Source organism: Pteropus medius, unplaced genomic scaffold (assembly GCF_902729225.1).
Source record: "Pteropus medius unplaced genomic scaffold, Ma_sr-lr_union100, whole genome shotgun sequence".
Lineage (NCBI taxonomy): Eukaryota > Metazoa > Chordata > Mammalia > Chiroptera > Pteropodidae > Pteropus > Pteropus medius.
This window is the reverse complement of record NW_024340847.1, coordinates 792,649-809,366: the sequence shown is the minus strand read 5'-3', so window position 1 is coordinate 809,366 and position 16,718 is coordinate 792,649. Positions and strand designations below refer to the sequence as shown.

The 16,718-nt window shown below is 55.5% G+C and overlaps 1 protein-coding gene across 3 annotated transcripts in view; it reads left to right on the top strand.

The window, feature by feature from the left end:
* Nucleotides 1-16,218, top strand: part of UBE3C (ubiquitin protein ligase E3C) — a 74,348-nt gene extending 58,130 nt beyond the window's left edge. For 2 of the 3 annotated variants that reach the window (XM_039837040.1, XM_039837030.1), the window contains exons 19-23: nt 2,522-2,734; nt 8,030-8,218; nt 8,308-8,374; nt 11,935-12,065; nt 14,761-16,218. In XM_039837040.1, coding sequence (XP_039692974.1) covers nt 2,522-2,734; nt 8,030-8,218; nt 8,308-8,374; nt 11,935-12,065; nt 14,761-14,931 — 771 coding nt within the window. In that variant the 3' untranslated portion in view covers nt 14,932-16,218. The remainder of the gene's footprint in view (nt 1-2,521; nt 2,735-8,029; nt 8,219-8,307; nt 8,375-11,934; nt 12,066-14,760) is intronic. The other variant, XM_039837048.1, reaches the window with a different exon arrangement.
* Nucleotides 16,219-16,718: the final 500 nt, after the last annotated feature.

The window sequence follows — 16,718 nt, the reverse complement described above, 5'->3', positions numbered from 1 at the left end:
GGCCGTGGCGGCCGTCCTTTCCTCTAAGCAGACCGCGGCTTCCCAGACGACTCTTTTCTTTGCTCATCAGTAGATGACTTAAGTGCTGGTCGCCATTTTATTGCTCAGTCTCTCATTAAGAAGTCCTTTTTTGCCATCTTTTCAAAATTAATTGGGTAATCATTCACCTTCAGATCAGAAGTAAGAGCACAGGGACGTGGCGCTTCAGGTCCCTGACGTTCTCCTGGCGGGGAGGGGACACCGGCGTGCGGAGCCGACAGCTGCGCGCCTGGGCTGCTCTGCCACGGCTCCCTTCCCCGCGCGGGCGCAGGCGCTTCCTCGGGGGCAGGCGCGCAGCAGCAACTCTCCGGCTCCCCCCAGGCGCGCTGGAGGGCGAGGTCACGGCGCCGCACCGCGGGGCATCTGCGCGGTCTCTGGTCCAGGGACAAAGGGGAAGGAAGGCGCTCGCGCCCCAGTGACTTTGGTGTTCGCTTTAGGATCCGGGATTTTATAGATGCCACATGTGAAATCGCCTGTGCTGGCAGTTGTGACAGGACGGGATCCGCTTGAACCGCAGGGGACGGCGGTGCCGGCTCCACCCTTCTGACTGGCTGGGCGTCGGAGGAGCCCACCCGCCCAGCACCGGCTTGCTCAGCTGTCCTCTGCTTGTCCTCTGCTCGTGTGCCTGGGGGTGGATGTGGCGGGTGACTTCCTGAGGTGGTTCCTCGTTCGCAGCTGTCTGGTGGCCTCCAAGGGAGGCCGAGCGCTTCGTGACACCTCAGCAGCTGGGCTTGTGGAGATTTCCAAGGTGGGCCATGTCTAGCCCTCGCCCCCTCTGTCCTTCCGGGGTCACTCCGTCTCAGGCGAGGATCACAGGCTGCCCCCAAACAGAGAAGGGTTCATGACCACCTGAGCCGTCCACTCACCAAGTGGGGGGTGACGGTGCTGCTGCTCTCCCCTGGGAAGGTGGGGAGCATCTCGGGTCGCGGTATATGAGTGTCTCAGTGGAGCGGCCTCTGCTGAGGACACCCAGGTGGGCCTGACTCGCGTGGCAGGGCGACCGGCCGACACCGAGGCTCAGTGCTGCGCCGGCCCCGGGCGTGCACGTGGCAAGGGGACGGCATCTTCTAGCAGCACATTTTTGACAAGGAGGACTCGGCGGGCTGCTGGACTCACACAGGCGGAGTGCCCGGGGCCGCCGCGCGCTGCTGGCACCTTGTGCCTCTCGGCCTCAGCCGCGGGCGTGAGTGGGGGTGTCCACAGTCGCCTCGCCTCCTGCGCCCGAGCGTCCCTGGAGGTCGGCACAGTGGTACCAACACTTCACGTGGCCCACCCAGTACCAGTGTTCATCGGGAGGCGCGAATCAGAACCAACCAGACATTGCAGGAGAAAAAGGACGGCGGTGCCCGTCGGTGAGGGTGTGGGCCACTCGGAACCTTCCTGTGTTGCGGGTCTTGGTGACAAGATCATTGCATTTTGGAAAACAGCAGGACATGTGGGTTCGGGTGCCAATTTTGCCACCTATTAACTCATAACATGTGGACAGGTCTCAGTTCTGAGGCCCAGTTTCATTTTAGGATGGGGGTTGGCGGAGCACAGCCTGCAGGCGAATCCACGCTGCCACCTGTTTGTGTGTGCTCAGTGTGCTGAGAACGCTTGTTTCATTTGGCGTTTGGAAGAAAATCCACAGAGGATAGCATTTCTTAAATCGGGAATCCCATGAAATGCAGCCGTGACGCACGGCGGCCCTTTCGTGCTGCAGAGGCGGCGGGTGTGGTGGCGGCCGAGACAATCTGGCCCGCAGTGCTGGGCTCGCGCCCTAATGCCCCGTTCCTTATTTGGGAATAAGAGTCTTTGCATCTGTAGTCCATCTACGATGAGGTCAGAGCAGGTCCCAAAGTCCAGTGACTGACGTCTTTGTAAGACAGTGGGGAGAGAGTCAGACACGGAGCAGACACAGGGACACGGGGGAAGGTGGCCGAGCGTCCAGAGGCACATTGGAGGGGTGCGGCTGCAGTCTGGGTCCACTGAGGACGCCGGCAGCTCCCGGAGCTGCAGGAGGCAGCGGGGGTGCTCCCCTGAGCCATCCGAGGGAGCGCAGCCTCCGGCCCCCAGCACTGTGAGACGGTAAGTTCCTGTCGTCAGTCACTCGGGTTGTGGCGCTTCGTGACTGCAGCCCTAGGGAACCGGTTGGTCCATCCGCAAAGCCCCCACAGAAGGGGCTGGCTAGTCTCTACCGCAGCGTGGAGGATTTGGCTCTTAAAAATCCCCGTGGGTGTTAACATCTTAGCATTTCAGCCCTAAAATTCTTTGACAGTCGGTTCTGGGCTTTTCAGCAGACCGAAGGCATGACTTGCATGCTGCCGCTGGCTGGCCCGTGGGAGGCGCTCCCAAGGCAGCAGCTCCCGGCGTGGCCGTCGCTGTCGGGGAGAAACGGCGTCTGCTGCGCCAGAACTCTGGCGTGTCTGGACGTCCTTTTCCACTCTCAGAAGTCAGGAGGGGGGCCCGTGACGTGCTGACCCGGCCCTTGTCCCCTTCCCAGGCCCTCTACGAGAACATGCTGGTGGAGCTGCCCTTCGCCGGCTTCTTCCTGTCCAAGCTGCTGGGCACCAGCGCGGACGTGGACATCCACCACCTGGCCTCACTGGACCCGGAGGTGTACCGCAACCTGCTCTTCCTCAAGAGCTACGAGGGCGACGTCGAGGAGCTGGGCCTCAACTTCACCGTGGTGAACAACGACCTCGGGGAGGCGCAGGTGAGGACAGCTCGCCCCGGCCGCCTGTGTCCTGTGTGCGGTCCGTCTGCTTCCTGACGCTCGAGCTTCTGCGCTGCGGGGGGAGGGGTCACAGTGGCCGAGAGTCAGCCGTGGCCCTGGGGGCGCCGGGGCACACGGCCACCTCGTGCCAGTGCCCAGCCGTCCCCACCCTCACAGTGCAGGGCTGGCCTTCTGGAGACCTGAGCTGAAGGGCTAGCTGCTGTCTCCTGGCCCTGGTCCCCGAGGGACCTGGCCGGTCGTGCTCCCTGGCACTCGCCCGCTCAGGGCACCCTCGCTGCCCCACGCTCATCTTCGTCATCTGCCAGGTGCTTCTGTTGTCCTTGTCCTTTTTTTAAAGAAAGGGCGCATTACAGATTCAAACATTTTTAAGACAGTAGCTTTATTGAGATGTAATTCACACGTCAGAAAATCCACTCTGAGTGTACGGTGCAGTTTAGCATACCCATGGGGTCGTGCACCTGTCACCCCGAAGAGACCAGGCCACCCCCTGCATGAGGGCAGGCGCTGGGCAGCCTCCCGTCTCTGCGCACTTTACGCGGCAGCCCTCGCGGCTGGCTCCGCTAACTTCCTGTCGCGGCTTCACTGCCTCTTCTGGCCTGACGATGTCCGTCGTACAGATGTGTCACCAGGTGAGGGACGTGGGCTTGCTTCCACCCTGGGCTGGTGTGACCCTCGCCGCTGTGACCACACCGAACTGCCCGTGCGTGAGCTGATAGCATCTGCCTTTGCTCCCCACACAGTGAGAGCGGGCAGTAGGCGGAGGTGTGGGTGGCCTGGACTGGCCGCGAGGTGACACTTGCTGCAGCTGGTGCTGGGGACCTGGGCGTTCACGTACTATTCTACGTTTGTGGGCAAATGTTCCCTTAATTTACTAAACTTTTTTTTAATGCATCCGGGTAAATCAGATTGTGCAAGGACTTCCGCCGTCACATTTGTTGCTGTCTCTGGTTTCATTAGATTTCGAAGTAGCCAGCTGTGCTTCTCTCCCTTAGGTTTGGTTTCCAGACAGCTGCGTCTTTCTCGCAGGGAGAGGCGTCTTTTCTGCTATTCTCATCTCGCTCGATAAACTTTTCCGACACTGACAGGTGGATTTTAATTACAAAAATATGGTTGTCTTTAAATTTTGTAATTGTTTCTTTAAAATTTTGTTATTACTCGGTCTCTGACCCAGGCTTTCCAAAGTCACCAGCTCTGCAGTTCACCAGTAACTGCATACTGAGGAGATGCTTCGAGGTCAGTTGGATCCCTGTAGAAAGTGCTGACCCACACGGGGGCCTCCCCCAGCTACGCCCAGGTCGAGGTGCGAACGTTTCCATGGGGTGCACACGCAGAGCAGGTGTGGGTCAGTGCCGTGGTGCTTCCGCCCTATCCCCTCCATGTGCCAGCCGCACCGCCACGTGCAGGGGGGCGACTCAGGCACACATGCTGTGGTGCTAGCTCCCGCGAGGCCGTCGGAGGAGACCTGGGCGGGCCAGGACCTCGCTGGGCGGCCGCGCAGACACGGAGGTGGTAGAGTTTAGGGGGTGTGGGCGACAGCCAGTGGCGGGGGTCAGGGGCCTGGGCTCCCTCCCACTCCGCCCTGCACACTCAGGGGAGTGGGTGTGTTGGCGCCTGTGTGTCAGGAGGCCATCAGGGGGCAGGCGCTTCAGAGCTGGTAAAGCGTTCGGCCATCAGAGGGAGCTGTGGCTGGATGGGCGGGTCAGGGCCAGGCCCGCGAGCAGCCGGGTGTCCTAGGGCAGCAGGTCCCTGGATCCAGGGACAGCAGAACCTCTGTCGTAATCTAATTTCTAAAAGTGAGGTCCTGTTGACGAGCGTCTTGAACTGAACAGATCTATGTGAGCTGAAGAGGGAGGGGGCAGGCAGGACGTTCTTGTACCAAACCCCCCTTGTCCCCCTCTCCCCCTTCCGACCCCATGAGTCCGACCCCTCTGGGCCTCGTACAGGGGGAATCACATGCTCCTCGTCCTTTTGTGACTGGCCGACTTGACTGAGCATGAAGTCCTGTGGTGGCCGGTGTCAGGACGTGTCCCTTGTCAAGGCCAAGCGGTGCCCAGCGCACGGACACAGCACACACGTTCACCATTTGCCCGTCCACGGACGACGCCGTGAACGTTGCTGTGTCTAACGCTGTCCAGGCCCCTGCGTTCAGTTCTCGGGGGTGGACACCTAGACATGGAGTTGCCCGGTTGCTTGGTGCCTCCGTCCACACTGTTTTCCACGTCCTCACGATGTTCTCTGTCCGTCTGTCCCTCCCACCTCCATCCTCAGGGGTGTGAAGTGGCTCCCACCACGGTGTCAGGGTGCATGTGCCCTGTGGTGCTGACAGCTCTTCAGGAACGCGAGGCGATTCCGGGTCTTACTGGCTCCTTCCCAGGATGGCGGGACTGGTTCAGCTTTCACTCCACAGTGGTGTCTTCAAAACCGGATATGGAAAAGCACATGCATATTACACATCCTGCTGTCTGAACTTTCGGGGTAGTTTGTAAATGATCGTCTCTGTGGTACTCGAAGTTTCAGTCTATTCCTCAGCCTTTAAAGCTACCTACTTCAGAAACAGGCATGGGTTAAATCGCAAGTAGGAGCAAGGAAATCATACCGGCTCAGCTCCCCACCCCTTGTGGTCCGTAGGCACTGCGGGGTGGGGTAAGAACGAGGCACACGGAACACGCTTCGTGTGCTTGCAGCTCACTAGCTGCTTTGTGTCGGCCTCGTCTTCCGTGCCTTAGAGCTGAAGTTTCAGCAACGCAGAATTCAGACGTTTTTAAAAGATGACTTGTTACCGTCCTAAGGAAGTTGTGGACGTTGGCGCGGTGCTGCCAGCCGCTCCACCTCGCTCCACCTAGTGGCATGGTTAAAAACTCAGGCCCTCAGCTTCGTGGTGACCTGCCCGAGGCCTTTGCTGATGGCGGTTCCCACGTCTTTCTGAAACAGGCGGTAATAGCCACACGCCGCATGTGAGAGTTCCATCAAAGTGCCACTGATCATATTGGAATCTGTTAAAAGCACAAGTGTGAAGTGAAGATGGTCCAATTAGTCATAGAAATTCGCACTGAGTAAAGAGATTATAGAAGATAATGCATAAGAACAATGATACTAAGGAGTCCCGTGGGAAAATTTAAGAAAGTCCCTAGTAAAGCACCTAATTTGAAGGGAGAGCTTACATATTTCTGTAGAAATAGATATAAAAACGTAGTTCTCTACACAGGTCTAAGTTTATGAAATATAATGATTTCGACATCTGTAACATACAGATAGTTCATTCTCTTGGCAGGTGGTGTTAATTAACCTTCCCTTTTAAAATAATGGTGTTGCTCTCAAGTTTGTTTGCTTTGGTGTGATCAATGTGGCTGTTTGTCAGCCTGCTTAACAGACAAGGAGGTTCTAGACCACACATGTACACACACATCTCCCTAGAGGAAATGCTCCGGGTTTGAGGTGGGCCCATAAATAACCATCCGCTGTGCAGAAACACGTTGGCCTTGGGTCGTGCGACCTGGTCGGGAGTCAGGGCATCGCTGCTCAGCTGTGTGACCCTGGGCGGTCAGGGGACACGTCCTCATTGCAGGGCAGAGAGCTCTGGGCAGAGGGGCCTGTGCAGACTCGTGCGGGTGGGGTGGCTCCAGGTCCCTGTGTAAAGATTTAAGTGTGCTCTCAGGATGGACGTCTTGGGACAGATGTGACATGGTTTTAGGTCTCCATGGGTGTTCAGGTGCGTGTTGCCTGAGACAGGAGTCTAAGTGGCCACCGCGGAAGCACTTTAACGCTGCTGGAATGTCATGGAATGTCAGCGCTGTCTGGTGGCAGGGGCTCTGGGAGCCGTTAACTGATCTCTTCTGGGTCTTTTGTCTTCCAAATCACAGGGTACCGTCATCATTTATTACCTGCCGCTAATCCACTTAAGGGAAGGGGCGGTGTTTTATGTATTGAAACAGAGCACAAGCCAGGCTGGGTGACAGATGGCCTGTCAGCAGAGAGCACACACGGCCCTCCCTGGAGTGGAGACAGTGGGTTCAAAGCCCTTTCTGAGACGGGGGTTCAGCACTGAGGACATGAGTTAGTGAGAAGCAAGGTGCCATCTGCTATGTGCAGAACAGAAGGAAGCAGATCGGAGAAAGCCGCCTGACTCCAGGCCCGGCTGGTCCGTGACCTCAGCCCCAGGACGGTGTGCAGAAGCTCTTCAGCTGCTAAGCGGGGTGGCCTCTCTGTCCTGTCCAGTGCGAAGGAACTGGGGAACGCCCTTGTCCAGAGGGAGCAGTGTCCTCTGTTACTCTCGGGTGTGATGGCTACCGAGAGACCCGAAGGCCCCCACGAAAATCACGTGGGGGTCGTTAATGGTTCCCGCGGCCCCCAGTCGCAGACGCCAGGTGCTGCGTGGCACTCGACCCCCACTAGCAGCCGTCACCTGGGACGTCTTTGCTCACTTAGTCTGGGTCTGTTTCGTGCTTCTTTATCCGGGCCGTAAGCTGCTTCATTCCCACACCTCGAGAACACGTTTCTTCTGTGTAAGCCCTAGCAAGCAGGAGTTTACAGGGTGCACTCCTGGGAATTAGGCGTGGGCGTGACAGTTGACCCTGGTGTTTTGTCTACTTTGTTTACGTGAGCGGACGACACAGGTACCACCGTTTTATTAATGGCAGAAGAGGCTCGGGCATGTAGTGCGTGCGTGCGTGCGTGTGTGTGTGTGTGTGTGTGGCCACCCACTGAAGTGCACAGCGGACTGCGGCACTTCCTGCTGACACCCCCCGATGCCGCCAGGAGTGCTTAGTGGCCAGGACGAGATGTGCAGGTTCTGTGAGCGTGGTTCTCCAGTGACAGAGGTCGTGCCTTCTCACCCTGTTCAGGCACGTAGACGGGGACTGGTCGCTGCCATTTAGGTCACTTCTGAGTCTCGCTCACAGTTGTCGTGACGTTCCAGGGATTGCGAGCAGTGGGTGCTGCGGCGCGTGCGCCCCTGTGACTCAGGTTGGCCATTGGGTCCGCGCCTTTGCTTCGCGTGACTTCTGATCTCTTAATGGAAGTGCCGTGACCGCCGTTGCCGGGGGCTTTGGAGGAGGCAGGTGGTCAGTGGTCCCAGGGACAGAGTGAGATGCCGAGCCCCGGAGACCCCGTCGGAGGCACGTCCCCAAGTCTGTGTGGGTGGGCACGGGCTGCTTTTCACTGCGGTCCTCGTTGGCAGAGCGGCACAGCCGGGCTCCCTGAAGCAGCTCGCTCTCGGCCCTGCCTGCCCTGCAGTCGCACGCGTGTGTTTTCAGGCGCTCGCATTTCCTGTTGCAGGTGGTGGAGCTGAAGTGCGGCGGGAAGGACATCCCGGTCACCAGCGCCAACCGGATCGCGTACATCCACCTGGTCGCCGACTACAGGCTCAACAGGCAGATCCGCCCGCACTGCCTGGCCTTCCGCCAGGGCCTGGCCAGCGTGGTCAACCTGGAGTGGCTGCGCATGTTCGACCAGCAGGAGATCCAGGTTCGCTGCGCACTGGCGCTCGGACGTGCGGTGCCCGCGTCAGAGCGTGCTTCTGGCCTCCAGTCTCACGAGGCGAACTTTCCTTGCAGGTATTGATTTCTGGTGCACAAGTTCCCATAAGTCTGGAGGACCTGCGATCCTTCACGAACTACTCAGGTACGTGGTCACTGCCCCTCACTCATCGCTGACAGGCTGCCGCCCGGGCCTGTCTCCAGAGTGATGTCTAATGCGCTTCTCCGTGTGGGCGACGCACTCTGACCCTGGGCGGCCCGGCCCACAGGGAAGCCCCTCCAGCCTTCTCCCCTCCCGCCCCCACACGGAGCCCCATTCTCGGCGTCCGTGACACCGACACCCCCATGCACGTCGAGTCCTGACCCCCCCGGTCGCCACGCTCTGCTGTGCCTCTCGTTCCTGTTCTCTCCGCATCACGTCTTAAATGTCGCCCGTGGGCGTTGGCCTCTTTCCAGTCTTCTGCATCTAAAAACAGTGCTGGCCGAAAACCCGCTGACAACGAAAGGGAAAACTAAAAATGGGACCTCCTCAAAATATTTACTTTCTGATGGAAAGAAAATTGAAAGCTTCTGCTCTTTAAGAAAATGCAAATCCAAGCACAAGGTGGACAAACGGCCTGTGAGCACATGGGAGAACGCTCACCGTCACCGTCACCGTCACCGTCAGGACGAATTGGAATGACAGTGCGATGACGCAGTCGGAACTGGGTCACCTTTCTGACGTTTGTAACTTTTAAAATAACTAACCATATTATATGTACTTGGGAACAGTGAAAAGAAAAACAGTCATTCTTAAAAAAAAATCACCGTTATTTTGTTTTCCTTAGTAATAGTCTAGTCTAGTATTTTCATGTAGTTTGTGGGGATTAGGTAATTTATAGCACGTGTTCTGTATGGTTAGCATGAGAAATAAAATTTTTTTAGCCGTTACTCTTTGAAATTAATTTTTGAGACTAAAGTTTTATTTCTTTTTATTATCTCAATAATTAAAAGCCAAAACTGTGAAACTTTTAAAATACGTACAAGAGAAAAATCTTCATGACTTTTGAGCTAGGTGGAGTTTTTCGTTGTATACCAAACATGTGATCCAGAAAAAAGCCTTTGTGCTTCAAAAATGCCATTAAAAAATGAGAAGACGAGCCACAGATTGGGAGGAAATATTTTAAAGCAACATATCTAATAACGGACTATGTTATGAAGAACTAACTCTGGCAGCTCAGTGATGATCAAATTTAAAAACATGAGTAAAAAAATGTTTCACTTAAGAAGATGACATATAAATGGCCAATAAGCAAATGTGCACAGGAACAGAAGTTTAAGACCATTAATCATTGGGGAAATGGAAATTATGTTCTAATTGGAAACCACTGCACGCTCTCTGGAATGACCGCGACCAGAAGGGGAGACTGCCAGGCGCTGGGTACGCGGAGAACAGGACGCCCCCTGTGCCGCGGGAACGTTTCCGGCTATTTAGAAAGTTAACTGTAAGATAGCTGGGTTTTTGCAAAGGAATGAGGCTGTACCCCTACCTCACACCACATACAAAAATTAACTCAAAATGGATCAGCCATCATGATGTAAGAGCAAAAACCGTACAACTTTTAGGAGAAAACAGGCAAAACTTCATGATCTTGGATTTGGCGGTGGATTCTTAGATATGACATCAAAAGCCTAAGTAGCAAAAGGAAAAATTAAACTTCATCAAAATGACAAACTGCGCATCAACGGACATTGTTAAGGAAGTAGAGAGATGACCTGTAGAGTGGCAGGTGACCCCTGGAAATCATAGCCGATCAGAGTCTCAGGGTCTGGTATCCAAGGCACATAAAGAACTGTACAGCTCAACAAAAAGACAGCTTGGTCCGAGGACAGGCAAAGGACTTTTAACAGACATTTCTCCAAAGAAGATATGCAAACTGCCAGTAAACCCAGAAGATGCTCGGCGTCACAGATCACTGGGGAAATGCAAATCAGAGCCACAGTGGGGGACACGTCGCGTCCGTTAGGATGGCTGCTACACACACACCCACACACACCAAGTACCGGAGGCAGGTGGCAACTCGGAGCCCTCATCCATACTGGGGGGAGTAGCTCCTGTGGGAAATGGTCTGGCGGTCCCCACAAAGCTAACCGTGGGCTCGTGTCATGACCCCGCGGCTCCACTCCCAGGCACGCGCCCAGAGCAGTGGAAGCAGGGCCTGCACGGGGCCCTCACGTCGCACACGCAGCAGCCTCACGATCAACAGAAGCTGGAAGCAGCCCACGCGCCTGCCGACCATGCACAGATAAGCTCCCTGTAGCCTGTGCGCACACGGGGTGGCGTTAGGAAAAGAAGAGACATTCACATACCTGTTACACCAGGGACGAGCATCGAAACCACTGCGCCACGCGAAATAAGCCAGACACACACAGGAGGACCTGTTCTGCGTGATTCAGCTTCCGCGAGATCCCGGGACAGGCCAGGTCCCAGATGGCGAGCGCAGAGCAGCAGTGACCGGGCCAGACACGGGTGGCTAGTCGGCGCTCCTGTCTCGGGGAAGGAAAAGTTTGCTTGGAGTCAGCAGAGCTGGTGGCACAGCAACGTGGATCTGGCTAGCGCCACTGAATTGTAAACTTAACAATGGCTAAAATGCTGAATCTTAATGCGCTTTACCTCAATGTAAAACCCGAAACCAACCTGGACCCCTGTGCTGGTCTCTCTGTTGTAGAGGCCGCGGCAAAGGCTGCACGGTAGGGTGGGTGTTGTTCGGTGGCACCTCTGGGGGGCAGCCGGGGGTAGGGAGCGGGGGCCTTTTTTGAGGAAATAGAAAAGTCCTAAACCTGGATGGTGGTGACGGTAGCAGAGGCTATAAATCTGCCACACGCACTCACAGGTTTTTGTAGGTACATAAACATGTGCCTGTGTCTCCTCTTTCTGTAACTAATTCACATTGCTCTAGGCTTGGGCTCTAGTGTTTATGTAAAGGCACATGACACCGAAGGTCACACTGTCCCCACTATTAAGTCATAAGTTTAAAAAAATGAAATCAGCCCGGCCTTTCCTTTGCCAAGAAGTTGTCCTGGGTTGTTTGCATTACCCAGTCTGCGCTGGGAGCTCATACCTTTAATGATCTCAACTATTCCAGTAAATAGGTTTAAAATATTATCATATTCATTTTGGTGCCAATTAATGCACTTAAGATATTTTATTGATGTTATTTCTGTAGTATATTAACAATGAGGGAACAATATATCGCAATTATTTCAGTTTTAGGAAGCACTTAACTAGATTAAAAGCTGTAAGCAGCAGATCCCACACTTGGAGCGGCGGGCTGACCGTGTGCCGGGCTGGTCGTTGGCCGGGGCCTGTACCTGACTGTCAGCGGACGGGGGTGAAATAGATTGGACACCGAGGTCGTGTTGCCAAAATAACTGGCTGCATCAGACATGAGAGTCCCAGCACCCGCCATGTCAGACATGGGACTTCATGACAGTCCTGTTGTTTCGAGCCTGCTACTCAGCAGAGGCCGGGTTCTCGCTCGGCCTTTGGCGGCATCTTTTCCTGCCAGGTTGTCTCGTGACGGGGGCGTCCCCTGTTCTGGCGTTGGTGCCCTGACCAGTGTGACGGGCACGAGGACAAGCAGTCGCCCTGCATGTCTGTGCTGATCTGGGAGCCTCGCTCGTACGGTTCGTTCGCTTTTATAAAACGTGTTCCTTCTGTCACAGGAGGCTACTCTGCCGACCATCCCGTAATCAAAGTCTTCTGGCGAGTTGTCGAAGGGTTCACGGATGAAGAAAAGCGCAAGCTGCTCAAGTTTGTCACAAGCTGCTCGCGACCCCCACTCCTGGGGTTTAAGGTACGCGACTCAGTGCCCCTTCCCTTAAAAGCCACCATGACGAAGGCAGCAGGGTAGCAGATGCAGCTCTGTGAGGTAGTGTAGTTAGTACTCACTGTTTTGGGGGAAGGAATTAGTGCTTTTATAAACCAAGTTGATTATTTTTACTGTACTTTTAGCTACGCAAGTTAGTATTTCAGCTGGGTGGATGCAGCGTCGGTTACGCTCCGCACTCCCTGGTGCCGGCTGTGTCCTGTGGTTTTTCACAGTGTTAGCCTGTGACGTGCTGGCCGTCCGTCGGGATGGTGGCGGCCTGTGAGCAGGTCACAGCCTGCTGGAATGACTGTAGTGTCCGTCGTCAGTCCCCCAAGTCTGTCTGTATCTCAGGCTAATTTTACTACGGAACTAAGCAAAACATGAACTAGAAATGTTGGCAGCGTGTGTTTGGGAAGCGTGGTGTGTGAGCAGGAGTGTGGTTCCCCCGGTTGTCCACCAGAACGGTTCCACGTCACCACTTCTGATCGTCAGCGTCGATCTCAGATGAGTCAGCTTGATATTTCTAGCAATTACAATGGGCCGAAGGACAGCCGGCGTTCCCCGCACGCGCTGTAAATTAAAACGCAGCGGCACTCACAGGGCAGAGGCGCGCACGGCGGTGCCAGCGCAGAATGACGCCAGGTAACGGAGGGTGACGAGACTAGATGCAGACTGCAGGTGACAGCACCTGAGCGAAGTGATTCGGAAAGACTCGGCGGCCTCTGTTTTGGGTGCCCCCGCTCCCCACAGACAGCGGGGTCTGCGCAGAGTTCAGAGGGCCGCGTCCTTGCTCAGCTCCGCGGCACGAGTGAGGTCTGGGAAGGGGCGGGTGCAACGTGGCGGGGCACGGGTAAGGGGGCAGCTGGCGGGCTCACAGCGGACCGCTCTTTGTCCTTGGTGGTGTGAACGGCCATAGCAGTCACACCCTCACGATGCGGCTTTCATGCTGTAGGTGACTTTGTGAGTGAGATTTAGTATGCACGAGGCTTCTAGAATCTTCCAGTTTCAAAGCAACACCAACCTCAAAGAAAGTGAAGCACCTCTTTCTAAGAGGGGAGTTTGGAGGACAGCGAGTGGGGGACAGGGACCAGGAGCCCTGGGGCTCTCAGCTGATTGGGTCAAGCCAGTGGCTGCCGCAGGAGAAACCAGGGCTCTGGCTGGAAGGGCCGGGCCTGGGCCTGGCGGCCAGGGGAGGAGTGGGTGACGAGGGCCGTCCAGGTCCAGGAGAGCCAAGGACCCGTCCCTGAGCAGTCCTGTGCGTGAGGGAGGGGAGTTGAGGGGTCGAAGCTGGCTCCGAAAACCCCTAGTCGAGTCGGCTCCCCCGTTGGCGAGCCCTTCAGTCAAAACAGCTGTCTCTGTACCGTAACATGCTTTTGTGGGAGCCGTGACACATTCTTCGTATTTTAGATCTTTCTTAATGATCGCAAATATATTAAATGTGAGATTTAATTAAGAGTTTTCTAATGTTTTTGCAATGATCATAAGTTAGACTCCAAATTGGGAAAAATCACCTTAATATTTATGCTTTCCAGTTAGCCGAGCGTGCAGGCCGAGAGGGCCGGCAGAATACAGATGTGGAGAGGAGACTGTGTTTGCGCTGCAGGACACACGTAGCAGGCGGCATGCATGATTTAAAAGTTAGGAAACTCTTTAGTGCCAGATTATTGGAGAAGAATAACATCTGCTAAAGCTAATTAAAGTTTAATATGTTTAATGAATGTGATTGTTACAGACAAAAAAATCATTAAAGTGCTGTAGAAAATTGTTCACTTGCCATCAGGCCACATAATAAATTGATAATTTTTCTTACTCTGAATTAATGCAAATTCCCGTTGTACTGTATTTAATTATGCATGAAATGGTGCCCTTGACTCAGATTTCAATGAAGAACTTCATTTTTTTTTTTTTTACTTTTAAGATTCCAAGTAGGAAATTCAATTAGCATTATGGAAGAAACACTAAAATGTGGCATTTAACTGCAAAACATATTTCAGGCTCTCCACTCCCCCGCCACTTGACCTTCCCCAGCATTCACTGACCCTGCCTTCAGGCCTCCTTTTCTGTTTCAGAAAGGCCACGTTTTTAGTTTATTCGAGCATTTGAGAGAATTATTGCCCTCAGTGTACTCAGAATGCTAAATAATAGTGAATGTGATCATTGTTCTTTCCGTTTCTGTTCTAACACTTTACGAGACGTAAGAAGTAGCACATGCACTATAATTAGATAAAGACAGTGGCATTTTAGCCCGTGTTACGTGCGTGTGTGTCACTTCACATGCCTTTTACAGCTAACAGTGGAGAGGACGAGGTCGCTGAGAAGCGTGTGAGTTTGGCCTCGTGTGGGCTGCGCTCCTGCGCTCAGCTCTGCCCCCATGACGGACCACGTGCTAGGTTCCACTTGCAGATGGGTCTGAAGTGCGCTGGCGGCCAGCCGGGCGCCGTCACGCGGGGTTTCCGCCGTAGGACGTTGGAAGTTGCTGAGTAGGGCGGGGAGAACACCCGTGGCGCCTCCCGCTCTGACCCTGCTGGCGTTTCTCCGTGAGCGTGTGGGCGCGTGTGGGCGCGTGTGTCCACCTGGGCGCCTGTTGACATGGACGCACGTGATTTTCAGTGCTTGGTTTTTAAGTGCACGCGTGGCCGTGCTCGCTAACGCTGCGTCCCGCGCTCCTGCTGTCCCGCAGGAGCTGTACCCGGCCTTCTGCATCCACCACGGGGGCTCCGACCTGGAGCGGCTGCCCACGGCCAGCACCTGCATGAACCTGCTGAAGCTCCCCGAGTTCCAGGACGAGGCCCTGCTGCGCAGCAAGCTGCTCTACGCCATCGAGTGCGCGGCCGGCTTCGAGCTCAGCTGACGCGCCCGCGCCTCCGGCGTAAGTAGCTCTCCGGCCGCCCCGCCACCGCCCTCCTGAGGCCCCCCGTCCCGCCACCCCCCCTTCAGTCCTTAAATGATGTGTTAAGTCACGGTCCCTCCTCTGGATGGACATTGCTTTTCAAACAACTAAAATAACATGCTACGTGCCACGCGGCTGCTTGAGTGATTTTGCCGAGAGCACAGTTGTGAGGCTGGTGGCAGCTCAGCGCAGTTAACCAAAGATGCAGCTTCAGCTTTGCTGGGGGGCCGGGCCCTGCCTGGGCGGGGGGCTCCCAGGCCGGCGGGCGAGTGGGCGGCGCTGCAGCGACACTCGGCCTGAGAGGTGGGCAGCTTCCCCTCGGGGCCTCTGCTTCTCGGCGGCCGGACTGTTTCCAGGCCCCACGTTCAGACTGAAGGCACCGTTTCCCTGCTGCCTCTCCCGGAGCGGCTGCGTTGGAGACTAGAGAGGGGGGCTCTCTTTGTGCCTCCCATGCCGGTTAAGTCCCCGTGGGGAGAGTGCGCCGTTTTCGCGGTCCCATCGCCCGCGTGGTCTGGTCCGGGCGTGCTGCGTGGGGGCGCGTGGGGGCGCGTGGGGGCCGGGGCTCCATCCTCCTGCCCTTGTCTCCGCTTTGTGCCTGGAGAGCGTTCAGGGAGGGGCGGTCTGTCCAGTTCCTGCGATGTGTGTGACCTCCAATAAATGACGTCTTGGGGAGAATAGACACTGAGCGTCGATTCCAGTCACTTGAACCAAAGTGGCGGGCTGCGCCGTGGCTCTGCGGCCCGCCCCTCCCCCCGCCCCGGGCGGACCGGCCGGTCACCCGGAGGCTTGGGGTAACTCGCCACGCTCTGCACCCTCTGCTTCCTCAATGGTGCTGCTTTGAAGGAAGATGGGACAGTCCCCAAACTCGCGTCCGGGGGGAGTGTCCGGATTCTCTCGTCACAGGCACTTTATCAGGACCGGACTTGCCGGGGCGTCGGTCCGTGCCCGCGGAGAGCGTCCCACGCCGCGGCCAGGACGACCTTGCTGGGGCCAGGTCGCGGGGCCCGCCCTTCGCCTTCCTGCCTGCTGTCTTGCTGTCACTGGAGCTCGGTGGGCTGTCCTGTTGGATTGACCAGAATTAGCAATATACTTTTAAATGCGGGGAGACTGAATGACACTTTTAAGACAATGACCGTTATCGAAACAAAATGTATAATTTCTTAATTTGAATAATAAATTAAGTGTTTAAATGCTATTTGTAGTCTTGATATACAAAAATAAAATAATTAGGGTTTGTCCTTGGTTTTATTTTTATTTGAGGTCTTTTATGTTGAACGTTCTATATCTTCTTTACTTGTTAGTTAATTTGTACATTTTGTCGTCAGTACTTTGGGAATATTCCGGACCGAAGGGAAGTGGGTGATCACACTTACCTAGTCTCCTTCTCAGCCGCCCTGGGCGTGTTTATTTATGCGTGTGCTCTGATGGCTAAATATTTGCATTAAATGTCTTTTTTCCCAAGATCGTGTTGGAGTCGTACCCCAGATCATCGTGGTTACCGCTAGTAAAACCAAAGCTTCTAAACGTCACCCAGTTTTATCACGGGGGCTAACGTCACCCATGTCACGGGGACACAGCGCAGCGGCCGCCCGGCTCCTTTAGTCGGCCCTCCGAGGCAGTGGTGCTCTCTCCGGAACGCGTTGCGAGGCTCCGGGCAGGCCGGCCGCACCCATGCCCCACGTGTGCTGACAGGCCCCCCGTGGCCGGTGGCCGGGGCCGTGGCCGGGTGCGGCATTCCATTGTCGAGC